The 18,772-nt window shown below is 49.5% G+C and overlaps 8 protein-coding genes across 8 annotated transcripts; 6 read left to right on the top strand and 2 right to left on the bottom strand.

The window, feature by feature from the left end:
• Positions 1-133: 133 nt before the first annotated feature.
• On the top strand, positions 134-1,032 carry BKA67DRAFT_292993 (uncharacterized protein). The gene has a single exon (XM_046096023.1). It carries the CDS (start codon positions 324-326, stop codon positions 873-875), a length of 552 nt encoding a protein of 183 aa, XP_045956800.1. The 5' UTR covers positions 134-323; the 3' UTR covers positions 876-1,032.
• A 951-nt stretch (positions 1,033-1,983) lies between these two features.
• On the top strand, positions 1,984-3,946 carry BKA67DRAFT_536260 (POT family protein; the record flags this gene model as incomplete). Its single annotated transcript, XM_046100131.1, has 3 exons — positions 1,984-1,987; positions 2,044-3,481; positions 3,550-3,946. The coding sequence occupies 3 exons, from the start codon at positions 1,984-1,986 to the stop codon at positions 3,944-3,946; spliced, it is 1,839 nt and encodes a 612-aa protein (XP_045956799.1).
• Positions 3,947-5,970: 2,024 nt separating this feature from the next.
• On the top strand, positions 5,971-7,619 carry BKA67DRAFT_566806 (aryl-alcohol dehydrogenase). Its single transcript, XM_046102925.1, has one exon. The coding sequence runs from the start codon at positions 6,159-6,161 to the stop codon at positions 7,296-7,298; it is 1,140 nt and encodes a 379-aa protein (XP_045956798.1). The 5' UTR covers positions 5,971-6,158; the 3' UTR covers positions 7,299-7,619.
• A 663-nt stretch (positions 7,620-8,282) lies between these two features.
• BKA67DRAFT_536258 (uncharacterized protein) lies at positions 8,283-9,711 on the top strand (the record flags this gene model as incomplete). The annotated part of the gene is made up of 6 exons (XM_046100130.1): positions 8,283-8,331; positions 8,519-8,980; positions 9,164-9,255; positions 9,372-9,386; positions 9,466-9,515; positions 9,573-9,711. 6 exons carry the CDS (start codon positions 8,283-8,285, stop codon positions 9,709-9,711), a joined length of 807 nt encoding a protein of 268 aa, XP_045956797.1.
• Positions 9,712-10,486: 775 nt separating this feature from the next.
• BKA67DRAFT_566800 (putative short chain dehydrogenase/ reductase) lies at positions 10,487-11,514 on the bottom strand. Its single transcript, XM_046102924.1, has one exon. The coding sequence runs from the start codon at positions 11,349-11,351 to the stop codon at positions 10,566-10,568; it is 786 nt and encodes a 261-aa protein (XP_045956796.1). The 5' UTR covers positions 11,352-11,514; the 3' UTR covers positions 10,487-10,565.
• A 234-nt stretch (positions 11,515-11,748) lies between these two features.
• On the bottom strand, positions 11,749-14,660 carry BKA67DRAFT_566786 (uncharacterized protein). The gene is made up of 6 exons (XM_046102923.1): positions 14,433-14,660; positions 14,126-14,333; positions 13,374-14,070; positions 13,208-13,306; positions 12,976-13,139; positions 11,749-12,906 (listed from the first exon to the last, which is right to left on the bottom strand). The coding sequence occupies exons 1-6, from the start codon at positions 14,488-14,490 to the stop codon at positions 11,790-11,792; spliced, it is 2,343 nt and encodes a 780-aa protein (XP_045956795.1). The 5' UTR covers positions 14,491-14,660; the 3' UTR covers positions 11,749-11,789.
• Positions 14,661-15,050: 390 nt separating this feature from the next.
• On the top strand, positions 15,051-15,980 carry BKA67DRAFT_592869 (uncharacterized protein; the record flags this gene model as incomplete). The annotated part of the gene is made up of 4 exons (XM_046104875.1): positions 15,051-15,068; positions 15,102-15,224; positions 15,282-15,556; positions 15,677-15,980. 4 exons carry the CDS (start codon positions 15,051-15,053, stop codon positions 15,978-15,980), a joined length of 720 nt encoding a protein of 239 aa, XP_045956794.1.
• A 371-nt stretch (positions 15,981-16,351) lies between these two features.
• Positions 16,352-17,092, top strand: BKA67DRAFT_566783 (chaperonin 10-like protein). Its single transcript, XM_046102922.1, has one exon. It carries the CDS (start codon positions 16,452-16,454, stop codon positions 16,962-16,964), a length of 513 nt encoding a protein of 170 aa, XP_045956793.1. The 5' UTR covers positions 16,352-16,451; the 3' UTR covers positions 16,965-17,092.
• Positions 17,093-18,772: the final 1,680 nt, after the last annotated feature.

Genomic DNA, 18,772 nt, shown 5'->3' with positions numbered 1-18,772 from the left:
AAATGCTAGCCAAAGATGATTATGTATATTATGTTTTCGCAGATAACAATCACGTATTTCTACCCTAATGAATGCTTCAGGTATCCACCTAGGGCAACTTACTCAGGTAGTCTTTACCAGGAATAGAGCATAGCTTTATTCCTCGTCAGTATCACAAACTCCATCAATAAACCTACTATTGATAACCATACAAGTCACGTGTCCATCATATCCACACCATGAACAGGCCAGGCGCTTTAATTTACATCGCCGTATGTAGATGTAAAGGCTGTTCCAAGTGTCCTGTCGTTATTACTATCAGTCTCTGGTAGTGCTGACTGGGCATGTGTATGGTCCCGACCTGGTTCCGATTCTCACTGGCATGTTTTCTTGGGTCCGTAACTATTGAGATAAGAACGAATGGGGTTACTGTTCAGTGTAGCACATCGGCGTTTAACACTAACCACGCATCAAAGCACTATATACCGTCCCAAGTCGTTTATTGCTGCACTCACGGCAGTGGAATCTGGGCAGTGGAAACCGCGCCTGAATATCATAAAGTGTTTGCCACTGAAGTCAGAGTGACATTCCGTTTCCAAGACATATTACAGAGGCTGCTAGGATTGCGCATTTCAGAAGTGGTACAAAATGACCGCCAAGTTAATTTTCTCTTTGAAACATCCCCCCACTTGATGCCAATACTTCCACAAACGTCAAGATTTTGCGGGGATATCCGAACAGTTTGCCAAGCACGGCGGATAGCGGGTGCTAAGAAACCCAAGCCAGCCAGTGAAAAGCAGGCGCATCCTTGGAAAAGCTTAGGAGTTCCCATTCAGATACAGCCAAGGGGGGGGGGGGCACCTTCGTGTCCGAGGTGGCGTCTGACAGGGCAATGATTTTCTACACAAAGTCATAATGGTTCGTTATATCGCTTGGCTGTCAGACCTAAGCTTTCGATATGGTTTGGCCAAGGTGGGGGGGCATGCTCACACCATTGTTGGAACCTCTGAATTTGGCTTGGTCGCCCTGTAAGGTCCGTAGAGTCCAGTCAACATCCCAAGTGAACGCTCAAGGGTTCACTACCAAAACCTGCGCTACATGCATACTGGACAAAATGCGGGAAGCTGCATCGCGGATGATTAGCTAGCTTTGTGTCCTTACAGGAAGAGGCCTAGCTTAGCGCCGGCCTAGCTGCCGCGCTTTGTCCTTCATGTCCGATATCCAAAAATTTCCAGCTACCGTAGGGGGGTCCATTTGCTTTTTGCATGTCCATTTTGGGGATATCAACCGTACGCAAGAGACCCCTACAGGAGACTGCCGAGACTGTGTCCATCTCTCTGCATCAATTGAGACTATAGTCTGTATAATGCAATGGCAGATTCGTACCTCGATATCAACCCTAGTCGGTCGTGGGTTCTGGTGCATGTGTGATAGTTCACTCAGAACCAGCCATAAATTAGACTCGGTGGTCCGATGGCCGTTCAGAAGAGCTTCCATGCAGGTTCGAGAACACGAAAATTCTCGAAACGCCACAAAATAGAGCGATGACAATCGAATGGATATCTGCGGCTTTATTACTTCCACTGCGACCTATCAGGAATACCGGGATGTAATGGTTTGTTATTGCGTCACGGTTCTGGATTTCCATGGGCAGAGCTAACGATGGCGCAATGAGGATTCCAACGTTGCGCAATCGATCTTGGCATCCAAATCAGAATTGGTCCCACTGATATACGTACGAACGCTGGGCCAGTCGGCGCGCACCTCCTTCGTACTTAAAGGTCAGATGTGAGAGATAAGATGGTGTCGGCTGCTACCATATCTTGCATCCTTTGCATTTAAGCTTGGTTTGTTGGTGTTCTCAACGTTACAGCCGATTGTTCGCCAGTTGCCCAGTGTTGCAACTTAAGACAACAAGGCGATCAGGGCTGCCCGTTTCCGACTGTATATCCTTGTGAGCTCGAAGCCTCTGAACTCGGGACTGATCAACTATACCCAAGAAAGATGGGTAGGTATTCCGACCCACCCGTTTTCCACCATTCAGGCAACTAACACATTCATTAGCTGAGAACGTAGTTGGCTTGACCGTCCAAAAGGTCGTAGAACCTGCTGCCGATCAAGGTCTCCATTCCGAAAAGGCACATCTTGGCCACACAAGCGCATCTATCACGGCCGATGCCACTCTTCATGACCACAACTTGGAGTCTCAATCGCGCTCAGAAGACGAGAATGCCCAGATCTTTGACCCCGCAGAATATCCACCTCCGACTGAGGAAGAGCGTACGACGCTGCGCAAGGTGCACGACTCCATTCCATGGGTCTCATGGCTACTTTGTATCGTCGAAATGTCTGAAAGGGCTTCGTACTATGGTGTCAAAGCTGCGTTCAACAACTACATGCAATTTCCTCTCCCGGAGGGCGGACCTGGTACTGGCGCCGTCAACCCTGCGAAGCCCAATGGACATGCTGGCGCTTTGAACCTAGGGCTGCAGACTGCATCTGCATTGGGTCTTTTGTTCACCTTCTTGGCATATGTTATCCCAATCTTTGGAGCATGGGTCGCCGATGTCAAGATTGGACGGTATCAGGCTATCATTTGGGGTGTTCTGGTTGGCGCCGTCGCTCATGTTATTATGGTTGGAGGCGCTGCTCCCGCTCTTTTGCAGGCCGGGAAAGGTGTTGCGCCCTTTCTCATCAGTTTTTTCCTCCTGGCTATCGGAGCCGGCATCTTCAAGCCGAACGTTGCGCCGACTGTCATTGATCAGTACAAGTATCAGAGGGAGTACACGAGAGTGCTCAAGTCGGGTGAAAAGGTGCTTGTCGACCCAGAGACGACCATCAGCCATATCATGCTTATCTTCTATGCATTCATCAATGTTGGTGCTTTCTTCGCCATCGCTGTCGTCTATATCGAGAAATATCACAGCTTCTGGCTTGCGTACCTGGTCCCGGGGATTGTCTACTTCTTGCTGCCAGTATTGCTTGCGTTCATGTACAAGCGTACCGTCAGGACACCACCTCAGGGCTCGGATCTGACCCGTTTCGTCAAGATCACCATCGCGGCGTTGAAAGCGAGCAAGGGCAATATCTTCTCAAAGAACCTATGGCACAACGTCAAACCGTCCACGTTAGAGGAAAGAGGCACACGCGTCAGTTATTCCGAAAAAGACGTTGACGACGCTCGGCGGACTTGGCAGGCCGTCCAGATCTTCCTTTATATTCCCATTTGGAACTTGAATGATGGCGGCGTTGGAAATGTGCAAAGCAATCAGGGCGCTGCTATGACCTCGGATGGCGCGCCGAATGATTTGTTGTCGCACTTCAACCCTCTCTGCATCATTGTTTTCTCTCCATTAATGGCCGAGGTCGTGTACCCCTTCCTCAAACGCAGAGGCATCAAGTTTGGCAGAATCAGCCGAATGACCTGTGGTTTCATACTCGCGACTTTGTCTTCAGTCATCGGTGCAGTCTTGCAATACCGAGTCTACGAGACCAGCCCATGGTAAGTTTTCACCGGGACCTTCTTTTCCATATCCTGCTCGTGCAAGACTAACATTAGCCCCCTCACAGTGGTTACTACGCCAGCGACTGCGACGGCGTGTCACCTATTTCGATCTGGTGGCAAGTGCCTAATGTTGCCTTGGGTGCTATGAGCGAAGTTTTCGTGAATGTGACGTCGTATGAGCTCGCGTATGCTCGCGCCCCAGAACACATGAGGTCCACGGTGGTTGCGCTGTTCTTGTTCATGACGGCTCTGAGCAGTGCGCTTGGCGAGATCTTGATCCCCGCTATCGCTGATCCGACCCTAGTATGGGCCTGGGCTGCTCCTGCTATTGCTTTGTTTGTCCAGACTATCATCTTTTGGTGGAGGCACCGCAACGTCAATGACGATGTCTTCATGACACATGCCGAGGATTTTGACCAGGTCCAACATGAGAGCAAGGTCATCCAAGAGCCAGAGAAATAAGCGAGTATCACGTGGTCTAGCGCGCTTAGAACGAATCCTCACTGTAATCTGTATTATCTTAGCGTCAATGATATCCCAAGCGAGAACTCCTCGAAGCAGTCACGCATTTGTTCATACGAAGCCTAGAGATCGTAAATACAAAACCAGCACTGCCTATCAGACTCTTTTTTCTTTCTTTTTTTTTGTTTTGGAATATTTATGTGGATTTTGTTAAGACCAAGCATCAAACAAGCTAATCACGTTGAAGGGCTCGACTAAATGGCCGCGCAAACACCCGGGCTCTGCATAACATTCAGCTGTATTGCGCTATGACAATAAGGCATAACATGCGCTTCACCACCAAGATTTCCCCGAGGCAAGCTATACACGAAGCACACAAAGTCCCCTATCACATCTCCACACATATATTATAACGTTCAACGGCGTCAGTGTATACGTGTATTTACACATTCGGTTTCGTACTACACCTTGAATTTTCTTACTACGCTCATTAAATTTTATGTCCCAAAACTTCCGACCAATTTCACAGGATTGGTAGAAGTACAACCGGCCGGCTCTGAAGTCTGCGGATGCTCCATCCGCCGTTTGTTAGGCTCGTGGCGTCCATTCTCGCTTACGTGGCGATGGTAGTTACTCCGAGTTTAAGATATAGCGATTGTCACTGTTTCCTTTGAAAGCAGCAGCCAGAGGAAGGAACTCACGACTGCACCCCGAGCACTGCCAAGAACCAAGCAATCATGCCAGATGATTTCGGTTCAATTCGCTGGGTCAATTCCAGGACCTAGTATATATGCACCGAATATTTCTGGCGCGCGGGTAGACAGCAACGGGCGGTTTGCATGCTGCAAACCGCTTGGCACGCACTGCTGGCCAAGTGAGACATTGGATGCCGCAGTTGTGGACAGGAACACGAAAGTTTATGTCAACAGTGCAAGCAAAAATCCAATGTGCTTCTGGCCGTGTGACCTACTACCCGCATGACGACACCTAAAAGATAGACGTTGATTAGGGTGATCGTTAGTAACCACCGGGGCCTAAGCTTCAGCATGATCAAACGTAGCTCCCGTGAGACAGGTGTTTGCGCTTGCTATATGCCCCTGTGTCTTTGACGGATGGCACGGCTTCTGCATTCCGCCGCCGGTTCCAGAACGACTTCAGCGTTTCGCCCAAAGAAAAAAAGGAAACGCAAGAGATACAAGAAAAGCTTGATGCGATCGAAACACCTCCAATTTTATCTCCATCCTTTCTTACTGATGTAATGGTAGTTGGCTATGTCAGAGTCAAGGACCGAGAAACCACGAACAGCTCGAGTGGCCAATGCTGCAGTCTGCAATATATTCTCTTCGTCAGGACCCGTTTCACATATGTAGATGGTAATGAAAGCTCACCCTATAGTATAAGAGACCTACACGGCGATCCTGGACAGCCACCGGATTTGCCGTATACAGCCAATCGACGCGGTTTAGGGCAATAGCGCCTACACGGACCAAGATTTCTCCGGGTTCTGGTTCTGGGATCGGAACATCATGGACAGAGACAAGCTTGTCCTCGGGAGTCACAACTGCAGCTCTCATCGTGACCATGATAGTTGCAATAGCTAGATTCCGACTAGCCGAGGTTTATCGTGCCGCCAGGTCACAAATATGGTAGTGTACGGTCGAGTAGCGGATTGGGATACAATATATAATTTATACTGATAAGTAATAGCCCCATTTGCCCAGGAAAGAGCTCCGCCCAAGAAATGAGCGCACAGGAAGAGCTCAAAAGAGGGCGCCAACAGGGCCTCAGGTCTCGATGCGTGTGCAAACATACTGGAAGCTCTGCTTGCATGTTAACACAAAATTGTTTGCATACATTTATTCTGAGGTGACGACATTGCTGCAGGGCGAGCCATGATCTGGGCACCAATGTGCTCCCAACATTACGCTTCGGGAGCAACATGCCCTTAGCTCCGTTAAGTCCGACTCCTCTCTGAATACGACGAATAGCAGCGGAACGCGTCCAAGAGATTTGATCTCGATGACAGTCGAGTCTTGCGATGTGGCTGTTAGCTAGCAGGAATGATGATCACTGCGCTCCACTCGTGTGGATCATAGTGTGAGCGACTTTGAAGTACTCTCCGAACATATTTAAGTAGGGATGTCCTCTAGCATGATCATGCTACGGCATATCCTCGCACCTAGACCATTACACAGGCTCACATATAGCTGCCATGGCTTTCAGACCTGTTGAAGAACCGAAAACAGAGCTTGGCCGCTATCGCGTCCTCTCTAGCAATGCTGGAGTACGTGTCTCTCCCCTGGCTCTGGGAGCAATGTCTTTGGGGACAGAATGGGCCCATCTCCTAGGCGGAGTTACCAAAGAGGACTCGTTCAAGCTGTTGGACTACTACGTGGAGTCGGGCGGCAACTTCATCGACACCGCGAATAATTACCAGAATGAAGAGTCCGAGACAATCATCGGGGATTGGATGTCTGCCCGAGGCAACCGTGATCTGCTTTTCATTGCCACAAAGTTTACCAACGCATTCCGTACCCACGATCTTGGCACTGGAAAGACTGTCAACTATGGCGGCAACCACAAGAAGTCACTTATGCTTTCGGTCAATGCTTCTCTGCAAAAGTTACATACGGCATATATCGACCTACTTTATGTCCACTGGTGGGATTGGACTACCTCTATCGAGGAGTTGATGGATTCACTTCATATTCTGGTCGAACAAGGGAAGGTCCTGTACCTGGGCATCTCTGACACGCCTGCCTGGGTTGTGGCTGCCGCGAACACTTACGCCAAAGCACATGGCAAGACACCATTCTCCGTCTACCAGGGCCGCTGGAGCGTGATGGATCGTGACTTTGAAAGGGATATCATCCCCATGGCGCGTCATTTTGGCATGGCGTTGTGCCCGTGGAATGTGCTGGGAGGGGGAGAGCTCAAAAGCAAGGCGCAGCTCGAGGCTCGTAAGCGTGAGGGTGACAGTGCTCGATTCAGCGAGCAGAGCGAGTATGCTCAAAAGGTCAGCGAGGCTCTGGCGAAAGTGGCTGCCGAGCACGGAACCGATAGCGTTCAGCAGATTGCTCTGGCGTACGTGATGAGGAAGGCTCGAAACGTCTTTCCGCTGGTTGGGTGCCGCAAGCAATCGCACCTAGAAGACAACATTAATGCATTGAGTATTCACTTGACAGATAGCCAGGTTCAATACCTCGAGAGCGTCAAGCCCTTTGACATTGGCTTCCCGCTGAACTTTATTGGCGACGATCCTAAGGAGACCGGTGGATACCCACAGTTGATGGAGAGCCTTATCGGGGCCAAGCTCGCGTTACCAAGCCCGCCAAAGCCAGCCGGTTACTAGGAATGTTTTACTGACTAGAGAATCTTGGAAAATAAAAAGTTTACTGGGTTGAAGGAGCAACTGGATAAGACATCCGTTCACAGCTGTTATTGCGTTATGCTCCAGTGTGAACTTTTCTGTGGGCGTTTATCTTCAGGCCCCCTACGAATCTTAGATGAGTTCGCAAGCTGTGCACCAGACCCGAGTCGGACCCTCAACAGTATCTAGGTTATGCTAGTTTATTGAGATGGCATTCTCAATTCTACAACGCGACTTCAAATCGTTTTCACAGTAAACTCGTATAGCAATTCCATAGCAAATCTCAAACATCTGAACCCTCCCCGCCTCCCCCCTCTTCTTCAATAACAGCAACAACAACACCACCAATGGGTATAGTGGCTTATCATCCAAGCTATACATTGCCGCTGCGGCGACGCCTTCCATGACGCCAAGACATTGGGCGGGAACATGAACCGGTTGCAGCATGCAGTGGTATGCTGTGAATACCTGCCATGGTATCCCCAGTAGGCAATAATCTCAGGGAGTGAGCAGACAACTGTCGCCTCGAGTCCTTCGCCATTCGGGAATAAGCCTATCCCCGTTAGCTTGCTATAGCATCTAGCTGTGGGGCGATAGAACAGTAAAGGATCCAAATCCACAGAACGTTGAGGGCTGGGCACGTTGAACATATCACGTGAATAAGAATACGCGTTATGTGCTATTATCCAGTGGTTCCTCCAGATGTTGCAAATCGGAAGGGCTTATGGCGGATTTAGCAGTCATAACGCCGAACATAGTGACCCCGATGCAAACTTCTAGCATAGCAACCAGATACTCCGTAATCACGGATGTGACCGCCATTATTTTTGGGTTTGCCAGTTTGATTGAAATGATCGTTACCAACGGATCCACTGCAGAGCATAGCCATCACTGTCCATCATGAGCCTCGCTGACGTTTGTCATTCACTCGCGACCCATATCTCACTACCTGCGAGCTGGTGATAAATGCCATCGCTCCCCAACACACAACGGCTGCGGCTCCCGTTGAGAACACGTAAGACTTCTCATCGCAATCACAATTTGAATACATAGCGGCTCGTGGACTTATATCCCCACTTCATTTTCCCTACTTCTAGCAGTCGAGCTAAGATTATGGCTTCCAGCAAGAGGATCATCTTAATCACCGATATATACGCGCAAATACTCTTCGCAACGTTTAGCTTATTGTATACACACACCAGGCCCCCACAACGGGATTGGTTTCAAGACTGCCTTAGCGCTGGCGCACCATTCAGCTGACTTCCATATCTTGCTGGGAGCACGAACGGAGGATAAGGGAAGGGCGGCTGTGAATGAGCTCTTGTCTGCGCAGCAGAGCCCTGTCAAGGCCTCCGTCTCGCCGATCCAGATTGAGATAACCAATCAGAAATCGGTCAACGCTGCCAGAGACCACGTAGAGGCCCAATACGGTAAGCTCCATGTCCCAGTCAACAATGCTGGTATCGTCGTATATCAGGATGTTGACAAATATACTGCCTTCCGACAGTCGTTCGAGACCAACGTCCTCGGATCTATGAGGATGACTGAGACACTCGAACCTTTGTTCCGAAAATCTACCAAGGCATATGTTATATATGTCTCTTCGGAGCAGGGCTCTATCTCTCTGCGTCTCGATCCAACTCACCAATTCCGCAAAATACAGGGTGAGTCATATCGTACGAGCAATGCAGCCTTGAATATGGTAGCAGCTCGTCACCGATATAACTATGCTGATTCCAGTATCCAGGTGTTTGCCTTAAATCCAGGTTGGTGTTTGTCGAACTTGACTGGCGAGCAGGGTCGCGAGCGTAGTTCCGTCTCGCTAAATGCTTAAGCAAATCTACTAGTAAGGACATTCGTGACAAAGCCTCACGTTGTTCTTAATCTGCCTGCAAGGGTAATTTCCAAGGTTAAGTGCTACATGCCAAATAAGCCTCCGGTACGATGATATGTACTTTCGGAGATCTCCCAGCCATAATCTTGTCGCCCCTGTATTGTTTGTATCCTCGATGGCTTATGATAGCTTGACAATATGAGGCTTGCTAACCTACTAAGGCGCCCGTTGCCCCTGTAAGTTGAGTCGATTTGTACATACTTTTCTTTGGTCTTCTGCCATCAACTCATCGACTGACGATCTATTTTTAATTAGGTTATTTGGTGCAATCGTCTTGTTCTTTGTGACGCTGATAGTATCCTCCCGTACGTTTGACGTTTGGAGATCTATATGCAAAAACCTTGTTTCCTACATAAACGTAGTATTACCAATTCCTGTTTACGATTGCTTAATGATGATGGGGTCAGCTATCCCACTCGGGCGCCAGGTCGCTTTAGGCCCACCCGCGTGCCCTCTGCAAGTCTTATAGCCCAAACCAGAGAGGATCCAGCTCATCAGTAATTCAGCACGCAGTAGGACGCAAGGCTCTTTTCAGGCACGAGCATATGATAATTCAGCGAGAGGTGGGATGGAGAGTCTGATTTCTAAAGGCCCGCCTTCGGCTTACGAAGAATTGAGTTCGTAGTGTCCGCTAATTAAGTACGCCACTAACAAGCCACCGAAATTTGTTCAACCCCATTCTTTGTTCCGCCGGGGCACCTTAGTGACCACAATACTAGTCTGGACAGTAGGCCTGGCTCATCCTGTTTGATACAGTTTTTTCTTTCTGCTTGTCTCTGTATTCACCAACCCCAAATCTTCACAGCCCTAAATCTGTAAGTATAGCATTATGTGATCTGTGCACCCTGTTTGGAAAGGCCAGTGTTCATTGAGGTCAGCATTAGCTTGTAATTCATATCCAGTCTAACATAGTATTAAATGACGTTTGAAATCCCGCGAAAGCCAAGCTCGCATGACTGAACAATATACTGCCTCAAATGTGGATCTGTTTACTGTCTTTGAGCCAGGATTGCCAGTATGACACTCCTTGCCGTCCGGGCTCAATGCGACCTCAATGGTTAAATAGGACCTCATTTGGGCATTTCCAGGTTTGTCCATATTGGAGGCAGCTTACGAGACATTATGCTGGTCTCAACAAAGGCAGGATTTCCCATTTCTGGAGATCACAATTGTAGGTGAAGACTTATAGAAGACCTATATCGGATGGACAACTCCGACTTACAGCACTTGTCGTTCATACATGGGCCAAAGGGAAGTCATAAACTCAGGGTGTAGATCTCAGCTAGATATAATATATTCATGTCGGCAACCAGCAATTCTACATGCCTACATGCTGTGCTACCCGAAGCACACTCCTACTTCAGCTCGGGGAGCTTGAGGCCAGACACAGCCTCACAGGCCTCGACTACCTTCTCCTGAAGAGTCACGTCCTTGGATACGGCGAGCGGTTCACCCAAACGCATTTTCGGTTCAAAGTATGCGCCAGTCAGACTCTGGTCATAGTCGCCCTCTGCAAGTCCCACGTACGTCTCCACACCATCCTCCAGCTTATCTGGGGCACCTTCTCCGCCCAGCTTTGTCGCGACCCAGCCGGGATGGACAGAGAGCACCGAGACACCAGGGAATCTCCTCGCCACAGCATTTGTCAGGAGAATGACATGCAGCTTCGAGTCGCAATAGGCCTGGAAATCCTGGAAATCGGCCTCGCCGCGCTGTTGCCAGAAGATATCATCCACGTTGGTATTGGCCTGGCGGTGCAGCTGGGAGGCGATAAAGATCAAGCGCTTCGGGATCGGCAAGAGGCAGGCCAACATGTAAGGCGCCAGGACGTTGACCGCGGCCATGGCGGGGACACCGCTATCGGCGGTCTTGCGAAACGGACCGTACAGCATGCCGGCGTTGTGTATGATGGCGTCGAGCTCGCCAACGGACTGAACTTCCTTGGCAAAGTTGTGGATCTCGGCCATGACTGACAGGTCTGCCACGAACACTCCAGCGGCATCCGGGCATGCTGTCTTCGCGTCTTCTGCACGCTTCTGGTTGCGAGCGTGTAGATAGACGGTGTGGTTCCGCTTAATTAGTTGGCGGGCAGCCTCCAGGCCGAAGCCATCGGCCGAGCCGGTGATCAGGACACGAACCATCTTTGGCGGTTGATGTGTTTATGTTGCTTCTCGTGTTTGTATGTCAGATCACTGCAGTTAACCGTTTTGCAGTAGGAAAGGGGGGATTCAAATACTCATGAATGTGTCTGTGCATTATATACTCTTGATGCGTCTGTGGGCAATTTGCGGGGACGAGCAATGCCTTCATGAATAAGCAGGGTGTTCACTTTGCCACTACTAAAGCTATTTCATCCCACACATAGGCCGAACCGACGGTTACAACGAATTGTGGGATTTGCTGTTAACGCTATTTGTCATAAACCTCTAGACTAGGTGAACCTTAATTACATGTCACTCCGCGGTGAACGTTACAAACAATACTTATCGACCAAAAGTATAGAATAGAGCGGAACTTAGAAGTTGTGCGATAGAGGAACTATTATGAAGAATTTTTATTGGATATCTTTGTACCGTTGCTTACATGCGTCTCATAAACGACCGCAGAGGGGGCGCAATTAGGCCAGCCAGCTCCCACGTTTCCTCCTCCGGTAAGCAATTTGCGAACCGCTCGATCCAAACATCGGACGAACATGTGCAAAGAGTCTTGCCCTGGAACAAAGCCGGCCCATCATATTGAATCCAAGCTTCGAGTACCGCATCATCTAGCCCCCATGACTTGATTGGAAGGTCTAGATGTGCAGCAGTCGTTCCGCAGCAGCATGTTGAATATTTGTGCGCCAGCCATCCGTCTAAAACGAGGGCACTAAGTGCTATGGTTATGTGGGAAATGGAACCAGGAAACGGATACTCCAATACAGCGCTGTGCTCCTTTAGATACACTTGGGCAATGCTCAGCATAGCAAGCGCATGAAGCAGGGCTGTCCTGCCCTCAGTAGATCCAGCCCAACTCTCAAGCACAGACTTTGCTTCATCATACCTAACTCGCTCATCCTCCTTTATACTATCTAGATTGATCGCTGCCATAAATTTCAAATGCTCTATGATCCGCCTACCGACGGACAACAGGAGTTGTAGCAGGTGATATAACATAGTCACCTCATTGATCATACTCTTAACACGAGCTTTGACAAGCCGCATATCCAAAGGGCGGCTCCTAATCTCATCCTCCCGATCGAGATATGTAGATATAAACTGCATGTCTGCTAGAGAAGATCCGTCAGAGCGAGACTTTTCGGCCAGAGCTTTTAGATGCTTAGCCCAAACAGCAAGTCGTTGCACAACGCCGTCGCGCATGGCTATAGCTGAGGGGTCATCCCACGTGCCAATGACAGCTCGAAGCTGCGCTTGCCTGAGGGTATCGAAAAGTAGACCGCAAAGGCCGAGATGTATGTCTTCAACCAGCACTGCATTGGGGAGGAACTTTTCGGGGTGCCGGATCATCCTCAGCATCTTGACCTGACTGCGACTCGGGTCCTCGATTTTCCGGCGATGCAAGAAGACATCCATGCGAAAACAATTTCGTAGAGCAAAGCTCGATGGTAGGAAGGCATCGAGTTCGTCATCGAGTAGTCGGGGGCGTTGATGGTAGATGAGGGCGATTTGTGTTTCCACCTTGAAAAGAGCACATATGATTCTGATTGTCCCGGCTTCAGTACTATTGATCAAGGCTCTCAGACTGGAAGCAAATGGAATGGTGACGAACCTTTTCCACTCGTCCAAAACCATATCTATCCAAGGGACATAATGCCCGGGAAATTCGCTCTGCTGGATATGCTGCGCATACGACTGGAGAAAGAAGCCAGTGTGTTGTAGTGTCGCGATCAATCGTCCACATAATAAGTTAGCCCTCGCGATTGTTCTCTGTCGCTTCATATTGTTGTCGTTAGTTCTGAAAAGTTTCGATGATCGCGCTCAGGAGCAGATCAAGTACGCACACCTAGATATAATCCAAAGATGATGTTCAATAGAATAGCTTGATAGGTCTCGAGTCGTCTCACGGTATTTGAGAGCTTTCCCTCTTCTAAAGCGGAAGTCTGTCGACTTGTTAGCGCTTGGCGCCTGTGTTCTCCATACGCAACGCCAGACATTGATTAGGCGTACCAACAGGTGGAGGTAACGATCGACCAGCCGATCATGGATGTTGACAATCGTACCGGTCAGGTCTTTACGGTGTAGGAAATAAGACCCAACCATGACCACGGATGCCGCATTGTCAGGGGGCTTCTCGGTGAATTCGTACGTGGACGCGGTGATGATATGCCATCGGTGATGGAAATGAGCGATATATGACCTAAAGCACGCCAAAATCCATTTATCCAGCGTACGGGGCGAGTTCGCATCCTGTAGAGGGGTTGACTTTGGCGGCGATGTGGATAATTCTTCGAGGATTGTATTCAGGTGGACAGGACCTTGAGATATCTCGTCCTCTAAAATGGGCTCGCTTGCAACGGAAAGCGTGGCCGGTGAAGCATGCTGATCGGATGAATTTTCTCTTTCCAGGTCGAGTGTTCTATTCGCCCTGTCCTTTGCGGCAGGCAGTGCATTTTGGACAGACTGGTCTGTCGTAGCAGGTACGCCATGCTTTTGTGGGATCGACCGTGAGCCAGACCAGAGAGTACTCTGGTTATTCAACCGGGTAGGAGAATAAACACAGTTCAACGATTTCCTGACACAAAATGAACAAGGTGAGTCCCCAATGCCGTCGCACTTGGTCTTGTTTGCATGACAAGTGCTGCAGGCGCGTTGTTTAGTCGGACGAGCAATCACATGACTTTTGGCATGACGCTGGAAGATGTCGCTGCAGATCGAGTTAGCCGTGCATTCAGCCTACTAAACATGCCGAACAGCTTTACTTGCGCCAAAAGGCTCGCCCGCAGACGTGGCAACTGTAGGGTTTGGTGCCATTGCTGTGGGTAGTTTGATGCCGCCGTAGATGCTCTGGGCGGATGTACGCCTTGCCACAGTGGCAGGTGTGGCGAGGAGAAGCAGTAGGAGGAGGAGGAGGAGGGCCTAAGAACGGGGCATCAACGCCCTGCCTGAATTCTTCCACGGTGTAGATTACTAAGGTCTGGTTACTAGTTTGAAACGATGTTGACTGCTGCGTGACCAATGCCGGTGAACGGGTCGTAGCCAGCCAAGTTGCACCACAGGGATACGCACCTGCAGGATCGCTGTGTAAAGTGACACGGTGCGGACGAAAATTTGGTTGTTCATCCATACTAAAGGATCGGGATCAGTGTGGGATGATAAGCATGGAGTCGTACATGGTAAGATATGTGGACTGGAACTTTGTATGTAGAAGTAATGTCGATGGCTTTCAATTAGCATCGCTTCCGTAGCGTCGGCATCTCTGTGGGATGAATAGAGTTTATGCATGCTGTCACTAGTCTAGCAGGAGTTCGAGAAAGTGGGGAGTGGGAGCCGCCGTCGGTGTTCTTGGTGGGATGATTAGTTCCACGCAGTCAACAACCTTGTAGGTAGACGCTAACGCGACGTCGAACGTCAAAAGTCCAGGCGTAGATTACAAATTGCCTACGGCATCGGATGCCAGGACGACGTGTGGGAATCAGCAGCTCCAGATGGACATGCACTATACAAAACAGACGTGTAGTGCCAGAACCTCGTGCCCAAGAGTGCTCAATTCAGATAATCCCGAAGTCTAAGGCACATCAAATACGTCGTACCACCATCCCCCTGAGATTGAGACTTTGACTAAGCACACCGCTCTAATTTTAGAGACTTTCGAGGATCTATGTAATTCTAACAAATATCTAGGCTATGGGCCAAGTCGGCAAAGTCTTTACGGAATATTTTGTGGAGTCTCAGTAGCAGACTTTGACTGCACTTACCCGCGTAGGGGGTAACACCACTGTGTCGGATGGAGTGAAGCTGGCTTTCGTCAATTATGATGGTGAGAGCTCGCTGGTTGCTGCGTTAACTGAGCAAGACTTTGTCAGTCACCACTCTGGCACTCACCGCCGCCTCGGACACCCACAGCAAGTTGGTTAGGGCAGCAGCAAAGGCGGGAGTGAAAACATCGTGCCTAATGCTTACGGCGTTAACTTCTATGGTAATCTCAAACTACAAGACGACATCCCAGCGCTCAAGCACATCCTTGCGAGTGTAAAGGAAGTTAAGGAAGTTGGTGCGAATTGGATCGCTATAACACCCAACTTTTGGTATGAATATAGTAGGGGGTTAGGTCCTTTCACATTTGGATTTGATTTCCCCAACAAGAGCGCCACCTTTTACGATGAAGGCAAATCGAGAGTCAACACCACTACGTAGCCGCAGACTGGGCGTGCATTGGCTACGCTGGTCAACTTAAAGAAACTCCCAGAGGACGAGAATGACAATTCCGTAACTCTGGCACAGTTTTGTAACATGCCACTATATATTTCCAGCTTCACGCTTAACCAGCGTGAGTTGCTTGACAGCGTCAACAGACTCTTGGGTAAAACCGACGACGACAGGAAGAACTCCTATCAGCCTGCTGCGGAACGTTCCAAGGAGGGGCAGGAAGAACTTGCCAAGGGTGACGGAACAGGCTTTTTGAAGGCTCTGTACGCACGTACATTCTTTCCTACTGGCGAAGGAGTGTTCGAAACTCATAATAACATTCTAAAGTTGCCAAAGGAGGATCTGGCTGAGGCTACGCTGGCGGCTCATGAATGGGCTGTTGCACAAGCGAGGCGAGCTAAGATATAAGGTGGATGTAATTGGGAAGTTTTGTCCGGAGGTATGAACTGGTTCAAAATATATGTATTAGCAGTTCATAGTATATGTGCTTCATTACTATAAGAAATCATGTCGCTTCCGTTCCAGCGCGTCATAAAAAAAATAAACTGGCATTGTGAAGTACTACTTTACCGCATTATAGTACAGAAAGGCCCCGAATGAGAGCCAACACTATAAATTACGGTTCTTCCGATCGGAGCCGAATCTATCAATATTCTTTTACGGAGTTGTAGTGCGGAACAGTTGGCATAGGTCGAATTTAGCTTTCAAGGTAACATGCTAGGGTGATGCTACGGCCTGCTGTTTATATTATTAGCACATCAATTGATTCCATCGCAGCTGATACTGATGTCAATTTGCACTATATGATGCTGCAATATCTGCCATAAGCTTGGAACATATCGCCACTCAAATAATTCATCGTGAGCTACATTCGCGGTTATGGCACCTATTCCAAAGCAAATGAAGGCAATCCAGGTGACAGAATTCAACAAGCCATACTGTTTGATGACAGTTTCCGTTCTTTCGGATTTATGGCCTTACGATCTCCTCGTCAAAGTTGCAGTGGCTTCATACTGCCATGCTGATTCTATGGTAGCCTCTGGAATATTTGGCACCGAAATTTCTTCAACGGCATCTCATATAGAATCCGGAACCGTTATACTCATAGGGTCCAATGTCTCCGATTTTGCGCTCGGTGATCGCGTGATGTGCGGGCTACCGCTGCATCGTTGCGGTGCGTGTGCCATGACTGCTTGGGACCTGAAGAGAGTACTCGGCAGTACTGTGCTAGCCTGGACGGCCATATCGGAGTGCAGGTTAACGGCTGCTTTGCTGAGTATGTCCAGGTCGATTCCAGACACACGACATTATTGCCACATGGGGTTGGTTTCCTATCTGCGGCACCATTGGCTTGTGCGGGCCGAACGGTATGGCGGAGTGTTTAGGCTTTAATATAAGCTGGAGGCAGGTTAAGTTGTTAAATATCCTAGAAAAGAAATCACTTGGTCTTTACTCTAGCGCCGCGACGAAAAGGGCGGAGTGCCAGGGCTATACTAGTCGACTAAAACAGCTTATTTTAGTATGGCAGCACGATGAAATCGCCTTGAAGTCAAGGAGCACAAGAGTCACAGCCAGTGTGGTCTATGCGGATAACATGGTCCAGTGAAGATGTGGATTCGGAGCCGAAACGGAGAAAGAAAGAAGGCGTACATAGGTGTGGTTGTACGATGGGAGCGCGGTAGTTCGGCATGGACGGGCGGTGGAGAAGCAATCTCAGCTGGGCACTTTTAATGTCGCCAAAGGCTTGGGGAGGATAATGACGACACAAAGCACGCCCGGTGACAGGTCTAGAACTCAAACCCGTGAAGCCTCCATGGCCTCGCCCTTCGAGGCTGCGTTCAGATTGTTTGCATTTGAAGGAATGGATCCGGCGAGACCATTGAGGGTCAGGGGGCTCGGACACGGGCTCACTGGAGGGTTCCAGGGGGGGAGGTTGATTGATGCTACTTGCCAGTGGAGGTTCAGGGGTCAACGCCTATAACAGTGAAGCTGAAAGACATGCTGTCACTTGGCTTTGCAGGAGCCCCTTGGCCCCCAGCAGGGTTGAAGACGATCTATTCTAGAACGGACGCGACGTCTGGCAACTGGTGAATGGGGAAGCGGAGCAAACCCGGGAGCTGGAGCCTTTTCAAGATACCTACTATTCATTCATGCAAGGGTTTAGTGGTGCGGTGTCGCGTTGAGCATGGGCTTAGGAGATGGAGACAGCCTCTTTTCGTGTCGAAGGACTTCAATGCTGCTCGCCAAAGCAATTTGACCTACCTCGCAGCTTGGGGGGACCGAGACAGCGAGACTTTCGAGGTGTGCTGAATGTGCACCACTCACTCCACTTTTTCGTGGGGATGGCAAAAGGTTTGGGTTCCAGTTGGCCGGTGCGAGAAGGAAAAAAGTGAAGCAGTCGAGAAATTAACAGTTTCATTGAGCCTCCTTTTGGGCCACAGTAGACGATATTATGTGTGTCGTTACTACATGGATATATAGTACACACCGTATGTAAGTGTGTGCTCGATGGTAATTACTCACAGTCAACCAGCTTCCCTGCACCTGGTAGGGCGCTGTAAGAACGACATGAGTCAACGAGAGCCGAGCCGAGTCGAGTGTCGAGTCGCGCAAAAGCCAAGTCGGTTACAGACGCGCAGATCCTGGACCGAATCGAGCGGCGCTCTCCCTTTCCTTCCCTTTACCCTCCTATCCTGGATTTTGCGTCGCGGACAAGACATACGGGGTCGGTATACGCACGTGTAGTGCAGAGCAGAGTAACCGAGAGTAGAGCAGAGGAGACTTTTGCCGGTCGCTCAGGGACAAGATAAGGATTTGGGCGCACTCGGAAAGCCGTGCGTTTCCCGTGTGGACGAGGAGATTTAATCTCCGCATGAGCCGCGGGCAGAGGCGGGATGCGGTAGCATACAGACAGAGGGAGAGGAATGCAGTCCGTTTCAATGAGTTGGAGAGGAATGCAATCCCAAAACTCGAGCAGCTCATTTGAACTCCGTGGTCTCCTCTGCGGCAGCCCAGCCTTGTTATCCATGTTCATGTCCGTGTTTAATGTTGATACCTACATTGATATGAACATCGATATTATACTAGGTTAACCTACTAACCTTGGCCTTCCCTGGGGGGAGAGCATACTGGCTGACTGGCTGACTGGGAAAGCAGCGGTAGGGGGGGGGGGCCCGCTCCCCGGTTTTAATTCCATCTTT

The sequence above is a fragment of the Truncatella angustata genome (assembly GCF_020726525.1).
Source record: "Truncatella angustata strain MPI-SDFR-AT-0073 chromosome Unknown BKA67scaffold_5, whole genome shotgun sequence".
NCBI classification, from domain to species: domain Eukaryota; kingdom Fungi; phylum Ascomycota; class Sordariomycetes; order Amphisphaeriales; family Sporocadaceae; genus Truncatella; species Truncatella angustata.
Note: the sequence above shows the minus strand (reverse complement) of the source record. Positions and strands in the feature narration are given on the sequence as shown.